The sequence below is a fragment of the Antechinus flavipes genome, chromosome 2, assembly GCF_016432865.1.
Source record: "Antechinus flavipes isolate AdamAnt ecotype Samford, QLD, Australia chromosome 2, AdamAnt_v2, whole genome shotgun sequence".
NCBI classification, from domain to species: Eukaryota; Metazoa; Chordata; class Mammalia; order Dasyuromorphia; family Dasyuridae; genus Antechinus; species Antechinus flavipes.
The window spans coordinates 169,449,369-169,473,116 of record NC_067399.1 but is presented as its reverse complement, the minus strand read 5'-3'; the positions used below and the strand labels follow the sequence as shown (position 1 = coordinate 169,473,116).

General features: G+C 38.0%; 1 protein-coding gene and 2 long non-coding RNA genes across 5 annotated transcripts in view; 2 read left to right on the top strand and 1 right to left on the bottom strand.

The window, feature by feature from the left end:
- Nucleotides 1-2,745: 2,745 nt before the first annotated feature.
- JAG1 (jagged canonical Notch ligand 1) overlaps nt 2,746-23,748 on the bottom strand; it is a 40,543-nt gene continuing 19,540 nt past the window's right edge. The window contains exons 5-26 of the mRNA XM_051975916.1: nt 22,659-22,719; nt 18,315-18,445; nt 17,928-18,047; nt 17,178-17,291; nt 15,677-15,790; nt 14,859-14,972; nt 14,382-14,428; nt 13,834-14,007; nt 13,205-13,355; nt 11,201-11,365; nt 10,507-10,620; nt 9,865-9,978; nt 9,637-9,750; nt 9,340-9,456; nt 8,822-8,849; nt 8,573-8,658; nt 7,880-7,993; nt 7,173-7,282; nt 6,850-7,086; nt 6,203-6,334; nt 5,892-6,042; nt 2,746-4,806 (exon numbers count right to left, since the gene is read on the bottom strand). Of these exons, the coding sequence (XP_051831876.1) occupies nt 4,349-4,806; nt 5,892-6,042; nt 6,203-6,334; nt 6,850-7,086; nt 7,173-7,282; nt 7,880-7,993; nt 8,573-8,658; nt 8,822-8,849; nt 9,340-9,456; nt 9,637-9,750; nt 9,865-9,978; nt 10,507-10,620; nt 11,201-11,365; nt 13,205-13,355; nt 13,834-14,007; nt 14,382-14,428; nt 14,859-14,972; nt 15,677-15,790; nt 17,178-17,291; nt 17,928-18,047; nt 18,315-18,445; nt 22,659-22,719 (2,966 nt within the window). The 3' untranslated portion in view covers nt 2,746-4,348. The remainder of the gene's footprint in view (nt 4,807-5,891; nt 6,043-6,202; nt 6,335-6,849; nt 7,087-7,172; nt 7,283-7,879; nt 7,994-8,572; nt 8,659-8,821; nt 8,850-9,339; nt 9,457-9,636; nt 9,751-9,864; nt 9,979-10,506; nt 10,621-11,200; nt 11,366-13,204; nt 13,356-13,833; nt 14,008-14,381; nt 14,429-14,858; nt 14,973-15,676; nt 15,791-17,177; nt 17,292-17,927; nt 18,048-18,314; nt 18,446-22,658; nt 22,720-23,748) is intronic.
- On the top strand, nt 4,751-8,544 carry LOC127548489 (uncharacterized). Of its 3 annotated transcripts, XR_007950404.1 has the most exons (5): nt 4,751-4,843; nt 4,968-5,141; nt 6,012-6,060; nt 7,895-7,969; nt 8,446-8,544. It is a non-coding gene; the product is annotated as an uncharacterized LOC127548489 (long non-coding RNA). The 3 variants fall into 3 exon arrangements; XR_007950402.1 differs by having other exon boundaries at nt 4,806-5,141; XR_007950403.1 differs by lacking the exon at nt 7,895-7,969 and having other exon boundaries at nt 4,803-5,141.
- Nucleotides 8,658-9,237, top strand: LOC127548490 (uncharacterized). The gene is made up of 2 exons (XR_007950405.1): nt 8,658-8,754; nt 8,992-9,237. It is a non-coding gene; the product is annotated as an uncharacterized LOC127548490 (long non-coding RNA).

The window sequence follows — 23,748 nt, the reverse complement described above, 5'->3', positions numbered from 1 at the left end:
TTTTTTTTCACATATTGCTTTGGATTTTAAAAGTTTTGCCACTTATGCCAACTCTATGAACACTTAGCTTTCAGGTAACTATGGTAGCTGAAAAGGTTTTAAACAAAGGAGTTAACAATATGTATACAATCCCTCCCTCTCCCACATATATGCACACATACATACATATATGCCTGTATATATCAATATAATCTATATTACATATATATACACACACATAAATGTGTGCTTATTGTATCAGCTTAAGGATAGTTCTAGAATAAATTTCCTACTGCTTAAGAATAACTTTTCACATAGCCTTTCCTAGAATTCCATTATCTTCTAATATTATAGTTACCAAGGCTATCTAAATCAAGAATTCTTAACTGTTTTTTGGCATAGATTCCTTCTCACAATAAGGCTTTTAAGTGCATAAAATATAATATACAAAATTACCAAGGAAATCAATTATATTTAAAATTATCAAAATGTGTACATTGCTAAAAACAAGTTCATGAACTTCAGAAACACTTTTCTGCTAGGGTTCTCCCTTGTAATGAACTTGTGTTCAGGTTTTTTAATGGGACCAAAAAAGGTACCATATCACTTCTCAACCATTCTCTATTCCAACCCCAGAACAGCCAGGGACATATTTCCTAATCCCTTCTCTGTGAACTTTTTAGGAGAAAAGGAGGAGGAAGACTGAATTCATGGTACTGCATATGAGTTTAGAAATTAGCCTGATTTACTCCTTAGAAAAAGCCCCAAAGAAATTCTGAAAAGACATGTAAATTTCATAAAAGTCATTTCCTTCAAGGAACAATTTTGTTTTTTCCAAATGTGGCAATAAGGAATCATTGTAGCTCATTAAGCAAAATAGATTTTTTTTTTTTTTTGGTCAAAGCACTGGCAACAACCCAAGAAACATTTGTCATTGTACAACCAGACTTTCTCCCTCATTAGGTGTGCTTTGACAGTGGGAAAACACTCCTACCAGACCCCACCTTCCAGAAACCCAGCTGTCTGAATGGAAAGCAAAATGACAAATCTGTATTGCTTCATTAAGGCAAGGAGATCGCATGTGAATATGTCTAATTCTTACTGCTCATGTTTCCCTTTCTTACAAGCTGGAACACATCTTGTCATTTTTAACACCATCCTTCTAACTTTAAGCCCCACACTGATCCCAAGAAAATGCTAAGTATGACTCTGGGCAAGCCTAGAACATTTACCTAGCTTACTCTGCTCTTTTCACATCAAATGCACTTATTTTGCTGAAAGAGAAAAAAAAGATTTTCCTAATAAGACCAGACTTGTTCCATTCTTTGTATTTATTTATGTTTCCATTGCCTGGCATATAGTAGGTGCTAAATAAATGCTTTTGTTGATTCTGAAGGTTTGTCCTCATGTGCAAAGTGTTGATCTTAATGGAAAAAGGTAGCATAAAAATTCAAGAGAAATGCTTAATTGCCCTAGAATAAGACTCCTGAAAAATCAAGCTCAACACAAGCAAAAGGCCAACAGCAAAAAGGGAAGCCCAGAAACTCATCCGTTTCAGGTTTTCCTATCTTCATAGCCAATGAATCTTTGGGCACAAGGAAAAAACGACTTACCTTTGTTGAGAACTACCATTGGGAGGAGTTTCAGAAATCATCTACAGACCTGACATCTCAGTTCACCTCCTTTTGCTCCTGTCTCTGACCACAGATTGGGGGAGGTGGCCAACAGCTCTCCCCTCATTCTGAAGATAGGGGCAGTTTCCTTCTGGCATGTCATTTGGCTTCTGGCCCAGGGAAGGAGCCGTTTAATCCATTCTGGGCAGCTTTCTCCTAGCAAGTGGAAACCACTGTGACCTCTGGGCCACATCGTGGGCCAGAAGCCAATTTACCACAACCCCAAGCCCAGCAAATGCCGGCTTTACAAAGATGCCACAAGAAGGGCCTATTCACTTCTTGGGACAAGGCAAGTAGATTGGCTGGAATTACAGAAGTTTGTAACAACTATTTCCTTTGTGGTGAGGAAATATCCCTAGAGGCTTAAGTCCATCAAATTGGAAACATTTACTAAGGTGTGGTCTATAATAAAATAGCATTAATATTAATCCAAGTAACTAGAAATGAATTGAAATTTCCCCCTACCCCACCCCACCAACTTTACCAATTCAGATTGCTTTAAAACTTTTTTTTTTTTTTGCTGGAGTGAACATGTCTTAAAAAGCCAAACTAATACACTAGGATGGTCTACACAAATAACCCAGTAGAGATTATTCTAGAATTATTCATTTACATTTGTTGCCGGATTAATCCATTTTGGTTTTATTGGGGCATCAATGTTAAGATTCAGGGATGAAGGACCTCAGTTTGAATCCCAGCTCTACCATTCAAACTTTAAACTTCTGGGCCAAGTTTCCTCATTTGTAAAATGAAGTGATTAACCTAGGTAACCTCAAAGTTTCTTTTCAAATTTAAAATCTATGGACCCACCTGTCTTGAGAAGGAAGAGGAGAGAGGATGGGTTTTTTTTTTAAAGTCCAGCTACGTTGTCCTCAAGTTCTATGCTTCCAAAACAAATGAGCTTAAAACGTGTAGTCAACAGTCTTTTTCAAGATATGAGGGGAGGAAACCATTTTCTTGCAATGGAGCACTTACTTCCTTTCTGCCACGGATGCCAGGCTACTTCAAACAAGTGAGCAGAGGAGGTTCTAGAGAGGATGGCTAAGGCCCACAGATTGGATATTGAGCATCAGGAAGTTCAAACTCCACACTGTTCCAGGTTTTCATACAAAAAATTTAATAAATATTACTTTTTCAAAATTTATTGCCAGGAACAACACATCAAAGATGCATTTTCATGTTCATATAACACTCATAGCACAATACAAGGTATCTTCATGATCTCAGTGGTTAACCAATGAGATTACTCTGTTTATAAGCCTTTTCGATCTTATATGTTGTAATAGCACTTTGATCTCCTCACTTGTTAAGGCGGGCAGTGTAATCTATGGCAAATCTAAACAGTGATCTTACTGGACATTCTACTGTTCAAGTATTCAACTAGCTTATTCGAATACTCCCTAAATGCAGTAGATTACAAAAAAAAAAAAAAAAATCAAATCTACAAGTGGTTCAGTATTACATATTCATGGTGAAAAAAAAAATCAGAATTTACAAAATAAGATTGCTGTGCTTCCAACTTCATGCTAAATTTGATTTTTTTTTTCTTTTGTTATATGCATCCACTCACATTTCAGCTATGGGACATCATAGCTCTCAGTTTGTTCCCTTGAACTGCTTTGGAGCAGATTATCTGCCTCTTTTCTTTTCAAGTCTAAAGCAGCAAACAAAACACAATGAAACACAAACCTGTTCTAGTCTAATTCTCTAAACTGCCTCAGTCAGTACTTACAAGAGTCTTAAAGTGATACTATAGGTGTTTCAAACATTTGACATTGTACAAAAAAAAACCAAAACAAAAAACAAAAACAAAAAACCAAACCCAGCATCAGAGCATGAGAGCCCATCCTATTGTTTAAAATAAACTATTTTTAGAACACCTTAATTTTGGCTTATAGGCAACATGTAACAAGTAAATAAGCTCAAAAAAAATAAAGCCATTATACTTACAAAGCTATCAAAAACCTTCAAACTCTAAACACATACATATAAATAAAAAGGAATGATATTAAGGCTCTTGATTATTAAGTTAATAGATCAAATATACACAGTGATTAATAAAAAAGAATTATTTACATAACTATACAAACTTCTACTTTTGACACATTTTCCTCTTTAAATTCTTCATTTTACCAGCAACTGCTGACATTGATTTCCCCCCTCCCCCAACAAAAATACAATAAAAAAAATAAATAATAAACATTTGTGATAGTTGCTGTGGTTCTGAGCTGCAAAGGCACTTTCAAATACAGAACTAGTTGTACGTCACCATAAAACCAATATACAAAAAAACTCAAAAAAAATTCAATAAATATAAATAAAATGTATTCGTCTAAGACCGCAATAAAGTCGGGACACCTGGCAAAAAATGGAAGCTAAAGGACAGTTCACAAGGCTATGTGATATCTGAGGAAACCTTTCTGTGATGGATCAGCTGCAGTGGAATTTACATTCGGGCATTTTTGACTAGTTTTGCATAGATGTGAAATGCAGCCACATTTGGTATTCCAGCCAACCACAGCAACTATCATTGCCAGTGTAAGCCAGCTTGTCAAAACTTAAATTAACACAGGGATTCTAAGTAAATAACAGCCTTAGACTCAAATATTACACAACAGTTTAAAGACCTACAAACTCAAGAGTGCCCTTAAGGATATTTAAAGGCAGCCCCCTGCGCGGCAGCCCCCCACCGTCTGCTATACGATGTACTCCATCCGATTTAGGCTTTGGGCACTTTCTAAGTCTCTGTTGTCCTGTTTGTTTGTCCAGTTTGGGTGCTTTGTGGGGGTGCTGTTGGCTGGTTTTTCATCTCTGTCTACTAGCGTGTATGCCGGCTGCTTGGCGAAGCGGGCCTTCTGCTGGTGCTTGTCCATGTCGTCCTCCTCCACTTCGGAGTTGTGTGTCCTTATTTTGGCAATTTTGGAGTTTTTGTTTTCGTAATCCTTGATGGGGACCGTATTGGCCCCGTGCTTCTCGATGGGGTTTTTGATCTGGTTCAGCTGCTCGCGCACGTTGTTGGTGGTGTTGTCATCGGAAGCCGTGTGCGTGTGGCTGCTCGGCTTTCGGCGTTTCCGGAAGCACCAGTAAAAAGCCGTTACCAGGCAACAGATCCAAGCCACGGTTAAGACGGAGCTCAGTAACGGAACCAGGAAATCTGAAAGACAGGCACAAAACCAATTAGCCTCCAAATCGTAAGAGTTAAAGAGCGCTTCATTAGTTTTCCTATACACAGAGCTCCTGAAATGAGAGCCATAGGCAAGGGTCCCTTTCTTTCTCACAACTGCAAATTAAACCAATCCGCTGCTTGTTAAACAGGTGCTGGATTGAGAGCCTTGGAGACTGTCGAGTTTGTGTTCCCAGGAGAGCGCCAAGATGGGCAGCAGCCACACGGGCTTCCTGGCGCTGCTCTCTAAGTCAGGCCCATTTGGAGTCTGAAGATCTCTCTGGCAGGAGCAGACCTGAGGGTGGAGCCCTCTCTCGCACACCCCTGTAAGCATGGTTATTTAAGTCCTTGGGAGGGCAGGAGAGATTCTCAAACCAGACCAAGAGAACAATGGAATCCCTTCTATCTCCGACAAAAATCCCCTCCTCCGATGTAGTGTGTGGTCTGTAACAGGTATCGGACACATGGCCACAGCACTCCAGAGCAAAGCCTGAATCCGATTAAAGGGGAGTTCCTAGATGATTGTGTTGAGGTGTTAATTTTTTTAAAAAAGAAAGAAAGATACAAACACAATTTAATATTCAACCTGCAGAGATGCTTATATAGAGTTTAGTGGCAAGGGAACCTCCAAAGAGCGATGACTACATTTGTCCCTCTCTGATAAGAGGCACCGGGGACGAAGTATATAAAAATGCTTACTATAATTTTCAATCTAAAACACAAAAATTATATCAAAATCTTCGGCGTCTCCTATCAGTCTACCTAAAGGAGAATGACGACCTATAAGAGTCAAATCAAAGTACATATATTAAAGAGCTCACAGCAGTAGGGCAAGGAAACACTGAAGTTGGGAGACCATGGCTCTAAAGCCAGCCTGACCATGAAGTAGCTAGGTAATTGTGGACTCGACATTTTAACATCCTTGAGCCCTAGGCTCCTCATGTGTAACAACAGAAAAGTCAATAGGGCTAGCTGATTTCTAAGGGCTCTTACAAGTCTCCTTCTCTGATTCCAAGATAAAAATGGATTGCTCTCAGGACCATCACCATGGTAAAACACATTTTATTCACACCCACCTGTTTTGCTTTTCATGGGTCGTCTTTGGACCCTAACTTCTGCAACTGCAGCAATAAGAGTACTATTTCCATCTCGCTTACTAACAAGATCTATGATTTTGTCTGTTATTTCTTTGATAGGGTTTCCATCCTCTCGAGTATCTTCAGCAGACTGGAAAAAAGACAAAAGGTAAGACCCAGGTATTATATGCACAATTTCTTTTTAATTCAAGCATCTAATATAATTGTTTGGAATTATTTTTCAAATTAGACCAGTATTCCAAATAATTACATCAAATTATTAGGGATAATCAGTCCTGCCCAATACTTACAATGGCAACATGGATCTCGTTGTTTGCAGATGGTGAGGGCTCACAGGCTATGTAGATAGAATATTCAGCTGAAACATTTTTCAAAATATTCAGATTTCTCAGTTCGCTGCAAATATGTTCAGTGGTAAGACCCTAAAATAATTCAAAACAAAAAGGAAAAATCTTAGGACTCATGGACTAGAAAGATGGCTAAATTATCCTTAAATCAGGTTTGCATTCTCCAGTCTTGTTTTGCCATAGGAATGGAAGTTAGATGTCAGACCACTACTTAAATTTGTATAAGTTAAGTTTAATAGTGAATGCATGCCTGTAATCTCTGCCACAAGGGAGGCCCCAGCAGATTTTTGGAAGGCTTGAGCTCAGGGGTTCTGAGCTACAGTAGGGCTTAAGCCGATTAGATATCAGCAGTAAGTCTGATGCCAGAATGATGAATCCCTGGGAATTGTGGATGGGGAGGAAAACACACAATCAGCTTGCCTAAAGTGGAGCAGAACCAGTCCAGTTAGGAAATAGGACAGGCCAAAGTTTCTGGGCCAATCAACAGTGAATCATTACACTTGCAGCCTGGGCAAGACAGGACGCCCAATCTGGACAAAACAAAGGAACAATTTTCATGGACTAAAAGAAAAAAAATCTTAAGTACTTACTGGTGACATCATCTCTTTGTTAAAAGTGAATGTGATGTTGGCACAGTTGTCCTGGTAATAGGAGTCAGAGGTGCATTTTGTTTTCACTGGCTGAGGATTTGAAGACCGGCATTCGCCCACTCCAGTGCAGGGTCGCACAAAGCACTGGTCATCCTGGATGGGGACACAGCTTTGCCCAGAGGGGCATTCGTTGTGAGCCTTGCTGTGTATTAGGCAAGGTCTGGGGCCACACCAAACCTAGGGGAGCAGAAGAACAGAATGCTTACAAAACATGCCCTCCCCATGATGATGCAGAAAATGCAAATCGCAGTTCCTCCTCCTACCTTTGAGCAGGCAACCTTTCCATTTAAACACTGACAAGCATTACAATCAGCATCCCATTTGGCCCCATCTGGCATCACTCTCCCTGTGGTAATACAAGGTCTTCCTGTAACTAAAAAGGTGGGAAAGTGTTAGGAGTAAATTACAGTCTATAATTGTAAGCAGTCAGTGTATTTTTAGCAAGCCAATTGTCCTCCTTCAGTCTCCCTAAGCAGCCCTCTCACAGCTGAAAGCAAACTAATTGGGAAATGGTTGCAATAGAATTCGGGTGACTGTCACTCTGGAATCAGATACTAATCTCTTTAATTTGGTATTTAAAGAACATGAGTCTGACCAACCTTTGCAGCTCTATATTATTCTCCCTCACAAACTTTTATCTTTCCTCATGTTCAATATTCATTCCCCCACTTCCGTGACACTGCATAGAAGAATGCACTCCCTTCTCATCTTTGTCACGAGGGCCTACCTTGGCCCTCAAATACTCTTTCTTTATTTTCTATTTATTTAAATGTGCACACGACATCATTCCTTATAGGATGCAAGCTCCTTTCAGGGCAGATACTGTTTTTATTTTTGTCTCTGTATCTATAATGCTCAGTATTATAGAGGCACTTAATAAATGTTTATTGATAACTGGCACTCTACTCTCTACATGCAAACTTAGTGTTTTCTCCATAAACATAAACTGGAGTATGATAAATGGGCATACCTTCTTGGCATTTAGGACCGCTGTGACCAGGTGGGCAGATGCACCGATAGCCATTGATTTCATCTACGCATGTAGCTCCAAAAGCACAAGGTGAAGACTGGCATTCATTGATATCTAAGAGAATTTGAGGTGGGAAGCATAAATTCAGCCTCACACATTATAACACTGCTTATAAGCAATGGCTTACATTGGGGAAGGAGATGGGAAGACAAGGACTGCTAGGGTTTTCTGGCTACACAGCTCATCCAGGCTTAAAACAATTGCAATTCATATTTATGTAAAGCCATTTCAAAGTTCTTAATATGCTAGGAGCCAAAATTCCATTTTCATGGTCTAATAAAGTCAATGCCCTTTTGGCTGTAAGTTAATATTAATTAGAGAGGAGTATATACACTGCCCCACAGTCTCAATATAGATTAATTGACCAAAATAGTTTAGCTGGCCTTACCAAGCAGCATACGAAACTAATGCTGACTGGGAAGCTGATCAGGTTGGAAGGGCATGCTAGTCCCAGCTGGAGGCAGATCATCATATATATGATTTTATATGTCAATGTTAATTTGAAGGGAAATGTGGCCTTGAGTTTTCTTGAACTATGGAAAGGAAAATCTTCACTGAGGGAAGAGAAAAAAAGAAAGAACAAAGGAGAAGGACACACACGGATGCGCGAAGTCACCGGGAATTGGAACTTACTTATTCTGCAGTCTGGCCCAGCAAACCCTGGAGCACATTCACATCGGTACCAGTTGTCCCCGTCCACACAAGTTCCACTGTTATAACTAAGAAGAAAGCAGAGATGTCTCAATTTCAAATCCCACAAACCAATAAATGTATCTGGTCATGACAAAATTATCTGCCCATTCACAGTATATAAGGTGATGTAATAAATATACACAATTTTTTTTTTTTGGGGGGGGGATGTCTATCATTTCATATACTTACCAAGGATGAGGACTGCAGTCATTAGTATCTGGAAAAAAATGCAAAAGTCAATGATAAGAATACTCCTATCACTGGGAAACAGAGATTTATTTCTGTTATGCCCAAGTGACACGTTGTACTTAGTTAACATTAATAAAATATGCTTCAATCTTCTCCTAAATTAAATCCAGGTCTCCCCTTCAACATTTTGTTGAATTTATCGTGGGATACTTGGACACAGGAAGAGAATCTTGTAAAGAAAGACCGGGAAGAAGTGAATGGAAGCAGACAGCCGCTGGCATACAAAGAATGCCGGAAAAAGGGGACTACATCTGTCTCCACTTATCTCATTTGTAACTTTCTCATGCCCAGGTCAAGACTCTATCATACAAAGCCATTAAAACAGAGATTCAGGTGATACTAAAGCAGACTTCAAATAGCTCTCCCTTCTGGTTTCAATTTAGACTCTCAGAGGGCGACAGGATGAGCCAGTGTTCTCATCAGGCAACACTTAGGAGAGTTCAAGGGAAAAGACTCACTCTGAGTACAAATGGGTCCTTCCCAACCTTCTTTGCAAACACAAGTAAAGGAGTCTCCATTGACCACACAGGTACCACCATTATGGCAAGGGCTAGGCAAACAGCTACTGTTTCTAGCTGTAAGAAAAAAAAGAAAAAATAGCACTGGGCTTTAAAGTAGGTCCAAATAAGAAATCAATGGACACTTCCACTCACGTGCTCACTCGTTCACCTAGCAGCTCTTGCTCTCACACCCGCTTGCATACTCACACTCCCCTTTTTCCTTGTAAGACCACTTGCCCTTTGATAGAAAGTTACCTATATTACATGTGGCCCCTTCCCAGCCTGCAGGACACATGCACTTGAAAGAATCCACTTCATCATAGCAGGTCCCACCATTATTACAGGTTGCTTCATCACATTGGCTGTCACCTGGAGAGAAGCAGTTCAGAATGAGACCTCCTTCATGGCCTTCTCCATAGAGTTTAACAAGGTCAAATACTACATTCAACTTGTTTGGGGGAGAGGAAGTAAGCTTCAACTTACGGGAATGGCAAGTCTTTCCTTTCCAACCATTTTTGCATTCACAGTAAAAGTCATTGACCAAGTCTCGGCATGTACCTCCATTATGGCAAGGATTTTTACTGCAGTCATTAATATCTACAATTAAAAAGATCAAACTGAAAGAGATTTGCTTCTAAACAATAAGATTTAACAAACTAATACAGCCTTATCTAGATGCACATTAGAATTCAACAGACTGACCCAAAGTCTGCAATGTGGATTAACTTCCCTAAGTCTTAACTACTAGTTATATAGCTCTGAATAGTATTCCCTTATCTTTACTTTTAATTCAATAAGATAGTCCAACTAATCTGTAAATATTTCTCTGCAGTGTCAACTTAAATTTAAGGGAAAAAATGATGGAAAATTGTTTGCTTCTTTGGAAGTGGGGCTATTTATTATACTAATTACACAGTCTGCAGCCCCATGAACATGCAGCCAAGTGTCTCTCCTCCTGCTGCTGTCAGCATAAATGAATGTAAACAGACCAGAGATGATGTTTCTGTACAGAAACAGCCACCTCAATTGTTTCAGAGTTCTCCATTAACATGGTGGAGGCTGCCTCAGTCCAAATTGACTTCCCCTTCCCTCATGTGCCCTCCCCAAGGAGGACAGGTTACTTACTGGTTTCACAGTATGTCCCCTCCCAGCCGTCACCACAGATACATTTGTATGAGTTGACACCATCAATACAAGTCCCACCATTTTTACAAGGGTTGCTTTCACAATCATTAATATCTGCAGAAGAGGTAAAGAAAGCAAGACTTCAGAGAAGCAGAAGTACACTGGACCAAGTTCACTTCCTGTTCTACCATTACTGTAGCAGAAACCTGGAGCTACCTCTCTCAGAAACTATCCCAGCACACCAAACTTTGGGGATTCTTACCCAAATGAGTCAAAATACAAAACACCTGCCAGCACCAATTCTTTATAGAAATAGAAAGAAATAGATCTTAAAAGGAGCTTGATAAGTTATATCCCTTTGTAAGAAAAAAGTGTAAGAAGTTTTCTAAAAATGCTATAGTGAAGACTAAATTTTAAGATGAGATAAAAATCAAAGTTGTCTCATTCCAAAGGGTTAATAAACTAGAAAACAAGTAGGATTCAAAAACATATTAAACTATGTTTAGAAGCCAGTGTAATAATATATTAAATCCTAGTGCTGTCTGCACCCATCTCAATGATTTACTGTCCTCCCTGGAGTTAAAAGAGTTGGTCTAGCTCCCTAAGAAAATTCAAAAATCAAACTTCCTAGGGAACTCAGCAGTTCTGTTCACATAGCCTACATACACAACTTATAATCCTTTGGGGATCTTACTTTCATGGCAGTATGTCCCAGTGAAGCCTTTGTTGCATTCACAGGTGAATTTGCCTCCCGATTGGCTCCTGCACTTTCCATGGGGCCCACAAACGTTTGAAGAAATGTATCGCACCCCTTCTGGTGTGTCATTGGAAGCCATCGCAACAGTACAGCTGTCAATCACTAAACGGGATACACAGACTCAGAATCAGGGCATTCTCACTAACAAAACATAGTTACAACAACTAAGCACCCAAACCAAAGCTATTCTTCTTCATAGATTTTGCATCTTTCAGCTAGTGGGATGATGCTGTCAACAGAACCAGAGATAATGAGTCTGGTATGTGTCTGAATTGGGAAAAAACTTGGGTCTTCCTGACTCTCAGCCCAATGCTGTATCTGATGTCCCTCCTAATTATAAAACTCTTATATTTGTGGAATTAGACCTTCCTGGGCTCTGATACCTCTGCCAAACTTGGGATTCAAAATTATTATGTACTTATTGGCAACTTTACCTCCAAGTATGATGAAGCATGAAAGTGCTACAGTGGAGAGACTGCTGGACTTGGGACTAGAATTCAAATACTACCTCAGGTATTATCAGATAGGTGGCACTGAGCTCCCTTCAATTTTATCTATCAAATGAGGATCATACTTGACAGGTTGGTTATTGTTATTGTTCTTCCTTCTCCAAAGAGAACCATGACATGCAAGTGAGGAGTTTGATTTAAATGAGGGAGGGCTGGACAAAATCACCTGCCCCACTTTCCCCTCCAGAGCCATCTGGGTCCAGTGGAAGATATAGAGCAAGACGACTGGAGATGGATATAATGGGAGATCTTGGAGGATCAAAGAAGACAATGTATATAAAGCACTCTGCACCTTTAGGTGCAGATATAAATGCTAGTGCTTATTGTTATTATCATTCAAAACTATTAAGAGATTTTAATTCAAACACCCAGTATGCTTATGTGATGCTTCCCTCAATGTAATAAAAAGAATGATTCTCTACCATCTTTTTCTTATAAATTAAGATAATTCTCAAGATTCTATTAAGACTAACTTTTTTGAGGAGAAATGGAGATAAAAACTTCTGTGGCTGACAAAAACACTAGTTTCTTTTGGCTTTTAAAGCTTATTTTAAGAACTTCTGACCCTGACTATTGTAGCCTCAGGCAAGCTGTTTTAGATGAGCAAGTTGAATCAGAGGATGTCTATGGATCTAAAAGGGAACAAAATGTACTTTTGTAGGTAACTATGTAGGGGAAAGGGGCATATATACATACATACATATATATATATATATATATGAAATTTACATACATATATACCTACATATACATTCCCCTACATACATCTATATGTATATAAAAGTCGCATTTGATCTTCACAATCACCCTGTTGTGTAGGTTCTAAGGTACTATTTATTACCATTTTATAGGTAAAGTAAAGGCTTCAAGACATTAAATTATTTTCTCATGGCTCCACAACAAGACCCAGAGACATAATTGAAATCTAGATGTCTAGCTTCCCAGCCCATCCAGCATTCTTTATAACATGGCACACTGTCTCTACTGTATATTAATTAGATATGCAAGCAGCTCAGGTAACACAATGCATTGCACATTCTTTCTGTTGCGAAGGGTAACTATTTGCACTGTGTAAGAAATAAAGGGGCTAGCCTTGAAGACACAAAGCCCTACCTCTGACTGGTATGGCTTAGGGACAAATTCCCTGATCTCTCACTGTCCCCACAAATCTTTAAGACTAGAATTAAAGCTCCCTCTAAGAAGGTGTTCTCTACAAATGCAACAAGTCCGGAATCCCCTACCAAAAAAGGGGGGAAATATCAAGCAATAAAAAACCTATTCTCTTATAAACTGGTTTCCCCAAACTGTCTTAGGATAAACGTATACCCCAAAGGGGATACACAGACACACACATACACTATACCTCCTGATATCTCTAAGGGACTTTAGGGAAGAAAGGGTTGAGAGAAGAGCCAAGTTTTAGGGTGGGTACCTTCACATGGCGTAGTACGACAGTGATCTTTCAGGTGTGAACAGTTTTTTCCCTCATAATCTTCGGGGCACTTGCAGAAATAGTCACTGGCACGATTATAGCACTGAGCTCCATTCTGGCATGGATTGGGCTCACAATAATCGATGTCCAACTGGGGCAGGGGTGGGGGGAAGGGAGGAGAGAAAGAGAAGAAAAGTAGAGTATTTTTTTAAGCTCGAGTAAAATAAAGGATTTCATTATAACTCCTTGCTCTGCTCTGGGCAGCTGACATGGTGGAATCTGACCTTTTTATCTGTATTAATTGTACATGGTGCATAATATATCCAATTATACTTGCAATGGGTTTTTTGTAGACAAGAAAAGGGTATGAAAAGGCCCCAGAGGGCCACAGTGAACACTCAACTGCCTAGATACACAGACACTGTCAGCCTTTAAATTAAAAGGCTCTTCCAACAGCCACTAAAATTTTCTACTCACACATGTAGGACAGACAACCTCAAGTAGGGCTTTATATGGTTCAGTGAGACTGAGGTATTTGGTGTAAAAAGTCCCAAGAGTGAAAAGAGGGAAGAAAAGCCTTTGCTGGTAGGAACCCAAGTTATCTGGAGTTGCATTTCACCAATGCTCACCTGACAGAGGTTTCCCGAGAAACCAGTGGGACACAGACATTGGAATCTATTGATTTCATTCTGACAGTGACCCCCATTCAAACAAGGGTTGCTTGCACATTCATTGATGTCTTTCTCACAGTGATCTCCTGCATAGCCAGGTGGACAGATACAGCGATAACCATTAACCAAATCCTGGGAGACACAAAGAATAAAACAAATCAAATCTAACACATTTTCATTGTGCCAAGCCACTGCATAAATTCACTATTGCTTTAAACTCAGCAAAGTCCCTGAAATTTTTCGTTAAATACCAAACTTATCAACATTTGCAGAAGGAGGAGTTTATATTTGCATTCTTTCAAAATGACTGCCAATAGGCCAGGGTAACACAAGCCTGGTTCATTTATAAAGATTTACTTTTCATATGAACTTTAGAATTTTGTGCAGATCAAACACTCTCAGATTTTGGTCTCTGCAGTTCAAGAACAAATGCTTAACCACCAATATTCAGAGTAGGGATAGTTATTAATTATCAGAATTTTGATTTAAGATTGAAATTTACGTACCCTACAGGAAGCATCATTTTGACATTGGCCAAGGCAGTCATTAATATCTAAAAAAAAAAAAAAAAAAATCACAAAATAAAGCAGCAGATCATTAAGAGGCATTTTACATTTAAATTAGGTGTAGTTTATAAGGTTTCTATAGTAAGAACAGATAAAGTTGTTGTCAGATTTCCTGTATGCTTTCCTTTAGATAAGGATATTATAATGGGTGGGAACCCTTAACCAATTCCTCCAGCAGAGTGAATGAAACTTCACATCATTGTTTTAAACCACCTTATCAGAATATGACCCTGTTACCAACTAATGAGCTTGATAAAATTGTGTATTTTCATTCCAGACTGACTACTCCCTTTCTGAAAACATCATGCTTGGGCTTTCCCATTACTAAGCTAGGCTCATACTGATAATTTAGTTCTTTTTAGTAACCCCATCCTTAAAACTAAATAAAAAAAGATTAAGAAAGTGGAAGTCTCTTACTTATATCACAGTTCTGACCCGTCCAACCAGGAATGCAATCACAATAGTAACTCCCAATCAGGTTCCTACAAGAATTAGCATTTACACAAGGCTTTGCCTCACATTCATTCGCATCTGAAAGAGAATGGAAAGCTGTCAGTATGAGAAGTTGGATTTTCTACTTACAATCCTCCCCTTAAAATATCAAAATCTCAAAAAACAGAAACAAAAACAAAACAAACAAAAAACCAAACAAAACCAGGCTTTCTATTTCGTGCAAAATATGATAATTCCTTTAACATATCCAAATTCTGACCAAATGGATTATTGTTTTGTTTCATACTGAACTTTAGTCTCTATGGTGCCTCTATTTAGTCTACCACCTCCCTCATTTTTTAAATTATAAGATGATAGATAAAATAATTGATAACCATCACTAATTAATAACTCCCCCAAGAAACTAAAGAATAAGAGAGGCCATCAGCCGTTTAGAAAGCACTAGTATAGTTGGAATTTAAATAGGGCAGGAAGAATGCAGACAAGGTCATTCTTCATGAGATCATTCATATTTTGGAGCCCAGCTGTAAACTCCTTGGTCTGGAGGAGCTAACACGCTTAAATTCACTTTCCCACAGAACTTAAGAAAACTAGCTGGTCCATTTTCAATTTACAGGTTCACACAAGAAATCCTATGGAATTGATAACAAATTATGTTATTTTTTAAATTGGGAGTTTTTGTTTTCCCACTATTTTATTAAAATTTTGTTATCCTTGACAGTTCGGTATCACTAAACAAGCATTTTTAAAGTATTAAAATTACAAACTTTTCTTTTTCTTACCTATCTGACATGTTTTGCCAGTCCACTGAGGAGGACAAATACATTTAAATCCATTCACTAGATCCTGGCATGTTCCCCCATGACCACAGTGATTTGGAGAGCAATCATCAATATCTGTCCCCCAAAAAGTGAGAGATGGGAAAGAGCAAAAACAAAGAAATTTAGTGTACTTCTAGAGCTAAAGAGAGACAACATAATCATAGCTCATATACATAGTAGGCAGCATGATATAGTGGCGAAGGCTTAGAGTCAGTAGACATGGCTTTACTCTTATTAGCTATATAACTCTTGTTGCATTTTTAATTTTTTTCTAGTAAATTTATTTATTTTTAATACACATTGATTTATGATTCATGTTGGGGGAGAAAAATCAGAGCAAAAAGGAAAAACCATGGGAGAGATGGGGGAAAAAATGCAAAAAGAAGTGAACATGGCATATGTTGATTTACATTCCATCTCCTTAGTTCTTTTTCTTGATGTAGATGGCATTTTTCTGTCCAAAGTCTATTGGGATTGCTTTGAGTCATTGAACCAATGAGAAGAACCAGCTCTCTAACAGTTGATCATTGCTAACTATATGACCCTAGACAAATAAATTCATTTTTCTAGACCTAGGTTTCCTCATACTACCTGATCTAAAGTCCCTGTCAATTACATTATAAATCCTTCTAAGTGTTAATATGGTAAAAGTAAATATGTCAAAAGGATAAAGGGAGCAACTACTTTGTATTTAGTTTTTATTTGGGTTTAAGTAGTCTAACATTCCCAAACATAAATAAAACAGGGGACCTCAGAAATTCAATTAGAGTACCTATTTTAGGTTAATTTTTTAAAGTTATTTTTAAAAAATCATTCTATATGCCTGTAAATTTTTTATCACATGCCTGGGAAAAGCTAAAAAGAATTATGAATATTTCAGAGATGAGAAAACCAAGGAAGAGAGGAAAAATTACCTTTCCAATATTACAGTTATTCTTCCAGTTGATCAAAATCCTAAATCCTATCTCCTTGTCACTTGAATGGACTATATAAACTAAAATAACAGTTTACCAATGCCCTCCACCCCCAATTAAGTGGAATACCACTAATAAATCTGCACTGACTACTATTTCAGTCACCTTACTGCAACATTCCAAGACTAGAATGAAAATGAACGGGATTCTGTCTGGCAAGTCTCTCTCACAAGATTAAGATAAAAAGCAAGAAGATTTTGGTGAGACATGGTATCATTTGATAAAGGAGTCCACCAAGAAATAATTACAATGAAATACATAATCAATGTTAACATTTCAAGGAATAATCCAGGGAATTACCAAACATATTAACAGGAATTATTAGCCAAACACCATCATCATCACAAATGAGGATAACAGAAACTGTTGCCATGAGTTCAAAAACAGCCTGGTGAATAAGATAGCAACTAATGTTCTGCCCTACTTCCTCCCATATTTCAAGGAGTGCTAATCATTCTGTAAAGGTGGGAACCCAAACATACACTTACTTGTGGTACATGTTGGCCCAGTCCAACCTGGAAGACATCGACATTCAAAACCCATGAATGTTTCCAGACAGCTTCCTCCATTGTGACAAGGATCAGAAAGACAAGCATGTTCCGCTAAACAAAATCAAAAAGAATAGTTCAATATGGCAGTCCCTAATAAGAAATACCTCAAAAAACCAAAACAAAAGAAAATGCTTTTTCTGCCTTCCAGGGTACCACCAACACATTTAACTTCCTTCACCTCCTCCCTTCCCTTCCAAAACACACACACACACACACACACACACACACACACACACACACACACACACACATCCTTCATCCACCCATTGGCTACCTGCCTAAATATTTCCTTGTCTGCTTTCTTTGAGCAGCTTATGATACATTCATACTGTATTATCAAGGGAATAGGAAGTCATCTTTCATGCTTAGCTGACACAATCAACATTCCAAGACATCTCTAAGTTAGGATCTTCATAAAACCTTTATGACCTCTCACTTATCAGCAACAACAAAGAAAAACTTTGCAAATTCTACAAGGGTTTCAATTGCTTTAGTTTTTATATATCAGAGAGAACCTAGATTTTTGTCAGATGCCTTTGGTACTTAGCTGTACATTTTTGCATTAAGAAAAAAAAAAAAATATATATATATATATATATATATATAAACCTTGTCATTAAGAGTAAAAATGTCAATGATGATTTAATTTAAAAAAAAAAAAAAAAAAAGGATGTTCAGAAAACTTACCGATTTCACAGTTTGCTCCAGAATAACCCTCTGGGCAGGAACACTGATATTTGTCAGGACCTGTATTACTACAAGTACCACCATTCAGGCAAGGCTGATGAGTCCCACAATAATTAAGATCTATAAAAAAAAAGTACCAGGGGGGAAAAAAAAACTTTAAAAAACTTTATGTAGTTTATCTTTGTTTCTACCTTTACTTACTTTGGGGGGAGGGGAGTCCCTCAAAGCATGGCTTAGTTAAAACACAAGGTATTTATAACTCAAGTCTAATCACCTCCAATAAATGCCTCCTGTCATAATACCTGGGACTCCCTCTGCAATCAACCCCATACACATATCATGCATTAAAATTCACAATTTACACTTGGTTCTAGAAGATTAGCATACCTTTGTCGCAGAGCTGACCACCCCAGTTGGTTTCACAGAGACATTGCCACGGTTCAATGCAAGTGCCATGGACACATCCTGGATGCGGAATGCACTTATCACAGTATTGGCCTTGCCATCCATACTGACACCTTAAGATAAAACAAAGTATGGTTTTTTTAGGTCCTAGAATTAAATCAGAGATGAGTGAAGAAGACTTTAAGTATCAAACAAAGCAGAGAAAGAGAGGGATATAAGGAGAGCAGGGAGAGGTAATAGTCAAGATTTGTTTGGTGATTCCTTATAAACAAACATTTTTAACAATTTGGCTAAGATCTCCCAAAGCCCGACTACTTACAAAAGGATAACTGTTCTGGGAGAGCCCAGTGGGGTGCCGAGGAACACAATACAAGACTATTCTCAGGCGTACACAAATGAGATAGAGAAGGTGGGTGTGCAGGATAAATCAATCTCTGAACTGTGTCAGAATGGACTATAAAGCGAGGAGGGGGAAGTTACCAAAAACAATGGTCATGTGAAAAATTTTCATGAATGCGAGATTTGCAGTATTTTGTCTCCACACTTGGTGTGTAAACAATAAGTCATGACCTGACACACAAATGCGAGTTCTACAGCCGGCACGGGAAACCTTAATCGCTCTGCTTAGCTATCCTACTTCTGCCTCTGTTTCCTTTACCCTTTACTCCCCCACTTCTTTTTTTTGTTTTTAAATAACTTTTTATTGATAGAATTCATGCCAGGGTAATTTTTTTTTTTTACAACATTATCCCTTGCATTCACTTCTGTTCCGATTTTTCCCTTCCCTCCCTCCACCCCCTCCCCTAGATGGCAAGCAGTCCTATGTATGTTAGATATGTTGCAGTATATCCTGGATACAATATACGTGTGCAGAACGGAACAGTTTTCTTGTTGCACAGGGCCGAAGGTATAAATAATCCGGGAAGAAAAACAAAAATGCAAGCAGTTTATATTCATCTCCCAGCCCCACTTCTTTTTGTAAAGAATGTGGTGGTGCCTTTTGGGGAAGGGAAATATGAAGAACTAATTCTTGGTAGAATCAATTGAAGGGATGGTGTCTGACCCACGGCAGTTAATGTTTATATTAACTGCTGGTCCCTAGGAATATTTACTTCTCTCTCTGCCAAAAAAGGTCAACTGGGTTTATCTAATGTTGAGGAATGGAGTTCAATTTTCTATAAGTGCATTGTCAATTTGAATCTATCTAGGCCAAATGGTTTTTTTTTTTTTTTGATCCTCAAACAAAAACACAACACACAAACCCACACTTGGGATAGGAGGGGAGGGGAAGGGTCTTAAACTCTTCTCCCTCTTAAGTTTCAGTGCATTTGAAACCTTAACCAGTCTTCTCAAAAAAAAAAAAAAAAAAATCAAGGAAACTAAGGATTTTTTGAGAGGGAGAAAAAAAAAGAAAAAATGTTATAACAGGAAGATGGGGGGAAAAGACCCCAAGTCAAAAGAGAAACAGGCTCTACTAAAATATTTTGTTCATGAGACATGGGGAAAAGTGATCAGCAGCAATTAACCTTTAAGCTGTCACTAAGTTATGAAAATAAACCCTTGTATAGAAGTCATTTAGGCTTTTGGACCAGTAAATCCTTGTCATGGGAAAACTATAGGGATCTAGCTAATAGTTAATCACACAGCTAGTGATAAATTTAACCCTCTGAGAATCTTGATAGACTAACCACTTCCTACTGATTAAAACCAAAACAAAAGCTCCAACCCATACCATGCTCTCCTCCCCCACCCCCCAAAAAAAAGCTGTCTTGGGAATCAATAATTCAAAATTAATGGAAATACAAAGTTTAAAAGTCAGGAAAATAAAAATTATGATGAAAATCACTTAGAGACTGAATTAGGGACTAAAGATAGGGAGAAAGATAATGATTCCCTTAATCACCAATCAGAGCAGCAAATTGATTGTGAAACATCAACATTTTGTAGTCTTCATTTTCTTACAAATTAAAGAATTAAAATCCTGTACACCCTCACTTTGGCTCACAAATACAATAAAAAGGGCAGCTGAGGATCTGACTTCATTTTTTTAATTAATGAGGGCTCTACCCTTAAGTACAACAAAGGTGGCCAGGAGAGGTTATGGATGACTTCAAAAGAAAACAAATAAAAATACTGAACCTAAAACAGGAATCTACAAAGTTATACCAGTTTAATAATACATATGATTAAGTTTCTCATGAGAAAATGAAGTTCCTTTGCTTATGAAGATGATTCATAATTAAGTTTGATATTATTGGCAGACTCGCAATAAAGAAAGTAAGCACTTGCACCAAGGAAAAGAAGTTATTTTAAGTCTGTTTGGGAACAACTGTAAACACATAACCAATAAACCCTCACATGTGAAAGAGACATTCGAATGACAGCTTAGAGAAGGTGAGCATTAAAAAGTATTTCTGAAGTAGACACAGCTGAAAGATTTTGTAAGAAATTTTCCTTCCTTCTTTTAAAAAAAAATTCTATCTTCCTGACTTTAGCTATGCAAATTAAGTGTGGGAAAGTTGCACCTTAAGTAAATAAGGGCACCAGTGCATGTCTGGGCAGTGAGTGGGAGGTAAGCCTTAGAAAGAGAAAGGCCTAAAACCTGGAAACAAAGCCTGTTGTTCTGGCTGGGAGACAGCACCCCCTATAAGGCATGTTTATTCTGATGACAGTAGCACAAATCTTTGTTAGACTCAGCTGATAGACATCTAAGCATCTGGCCCAGTTCAGATGTGCTAATGATACTTCAAGTCTGATTTACTCTAGAAGGCTATTAATTAGAAAAAGTTAATGTAGGTGTATTTCAGCTAAACAGTTGACAGCAATGAGGTTAAACATTAGAATCATCCAATACCGGTACAGTTAAATATTAGAATGACTAGGGTTAACTACTCCTTTAGTCTTCCAGAAAAACAAAATCTTACTCAAGCATAGGATAAACAAAATGAAAAATGTCACTAATTAAAAAAAGGGAGAGGGGGCAAAATATTTCTATTAGCTCTCAACCACTTCAAATGTCATAATATTGACATGCCACTGTCACTTCCTATTTTTTTTCTTGTAAATAGGAGCCTTGGTCTTGTAAAATACAAGTATGGGACTACAAAGGATAAAATGCAGGAAACTAAGGGGAACGATGTATCATAACTCTGGAAATTGAATGCTTCCAGCCTGGTCCTGAGTCATCATTACTGCCTACAATAGGCCAAATTTCTACACCTGTTCTAAAATAGAAAAGAGTCCTTAGGTCTGATTTCCTCAAGTTCCTTTGGAGAAGAGTTAACAAACCTCCCTTGATGAAAATCAGAGTAGCTTCCATAGGGAAGAGGCCCCCTAGGCCTGACAATCTATCAGATTATTGGTCTTTACATAAAGTCTAGCACTCAAATAAACTAGTTCTATAAAACGTCCTTAACTTCCCTTCCTTGATCAGATACAATTTGGATAGTTACCGCTTCTTTTGGAATCCCTCTCTACCCTCATCTCCAAAACAAAACAAAATCCAAAATCCAAACTTCAAAACAAAAAATGACCCCAAAATATTAACAATATAAAAATTTCAGTTATTGTGGATTTTTATCCAAATTTGTACAAAGAACACCACCAAGAATGTTTTTTTTTTTAAATCACCTTCCCAAATGTCAAATAACAACACACAGTTATAATTCAAAGAGTTCCTAAATTTAATTGTTAAATTGTTTGGGTATGTCCCAGCTTTTGGGTTGCATTGTTACTCGGCCAGAATGGAGTAGACTTCAAAGCAGAGAAACAAAATTCTGCATTCATCAGTCTCTCCTGACAAGATTCCATCCCTGTTATTAACCTCTCAGCACTTGGAGCAGGCTCTCAACTGCAAAGGAACCAAGAGATTTTACTAATCCCATTCTAAAGAATGCTTGACTTTTGCCTATTGATGGGAAAAGTGGGGGAAGGGAAGGGCAATCTAGAAGAAAAAGGAGAGGAGACCCAAGGAGGGTGAGGAAGAAAATAAACATTATGTGGATGATAAGTCAAAAAAGAGCCAGAATGGCAGTGTAGTCTTAAAAGATTACAAAAATCTGTTCCCAATTTAGAGGTGGAATTGGTCAATAGTCAACACATGAAGTGGCTGAATTTGCCCTCTCATACAGTTTTTCCAGTTTTACAAGAAAGCAAAGGAGTGTTTGTGTTTCATCAGACAGCTGGTATGATTTAATAAGCACTTAAGATACCCATTTTTAATGTTTCCCAGTTTTCCACAGAACAATAGGGAGAGATATTATGCTAAACTAAGCTTAAAACAAAATGGTTTGATATATATCTATAGATAGTGATTATAAATATTACCTGCATTCTCCTGGATTCTTGCAGGAACCATGTTTAGGGCTACAACCCTGACGACAAATAGCTGTGGGAATAGAGTTAAGAATTTTTTAAAAGTATATACACATATATATCAGCATGCTGCCAGTTTATAGCATCCACACAATCGTGGGAATGTTTTTAAATCTCTGACTAGCACTGTAATCCTACAAAATCCACGATTTAAAAGGTCTCTAATATCAAGTCTACTGGAAAAAGAATAAGGTAGGAGGTGCTCCACAAAAGCAAATCCGGCCATTCAGCCATTATCTTTAGCTTTAAAACTGCAAATACATGTTACTATCTATCCCCAAACATATAAGCATGCTTTCTGATAATCTGCAGGAAGAGATGATAGGAGTATGATATTTCTAACATATTTCTAACATAAGCAACATAGCACAAGAAGACAAAAAACTCAAGGGTCAGATCACTCCTATCCTACTTCCCTAAAATAGTGCTTTAGAGGCACTATAGAACATTAACTGCAGCCCATCCCCACCTCCAAATCTTCCTCTTTTCTTCTCCTACCCTTTTAAAAGTCACTAAGGAATGTTTAGTTTCAGAATGGAGCCCACTGAGTTTTAATACTGCAACAAAGATCATTGATCCAAATAAGGCCTAGCTTAAACGTTTATAATGTCACAATGTAACAAAATATTTCATCCTAAATAAATAGGCACTTAAATTTCTTATTAACCAGTAAGAGCCAGATCTCAGTAACAATTCATGTATCAGACAAGCTAATCTGAATGGGTCATTTTTCTCCAATGATGGTTCTGTTACATGTAATATAGCATCATCCCTTAACATATTAGTATTATCTTTAGATCAGCCAGAAAACTGGCATCTTAGGATCTTTGAAGTCAGATGAGGATTTTTTTTAAAGAGATCTAGTCCCATTCCTTTATTTTTAGGTGAGAAAAATTAAGCAATTTGCTTAAGATCACAAATAGTATCCAGAAACCAGGTCTACCATCTCCAAGTTCAGGGATCTTTTCACTCTAATCAGAGGTACTAAATTTCTCCTCTCTCCAGACCTGCCCCTATCAAACCACCCAGCTACATGAAGTAG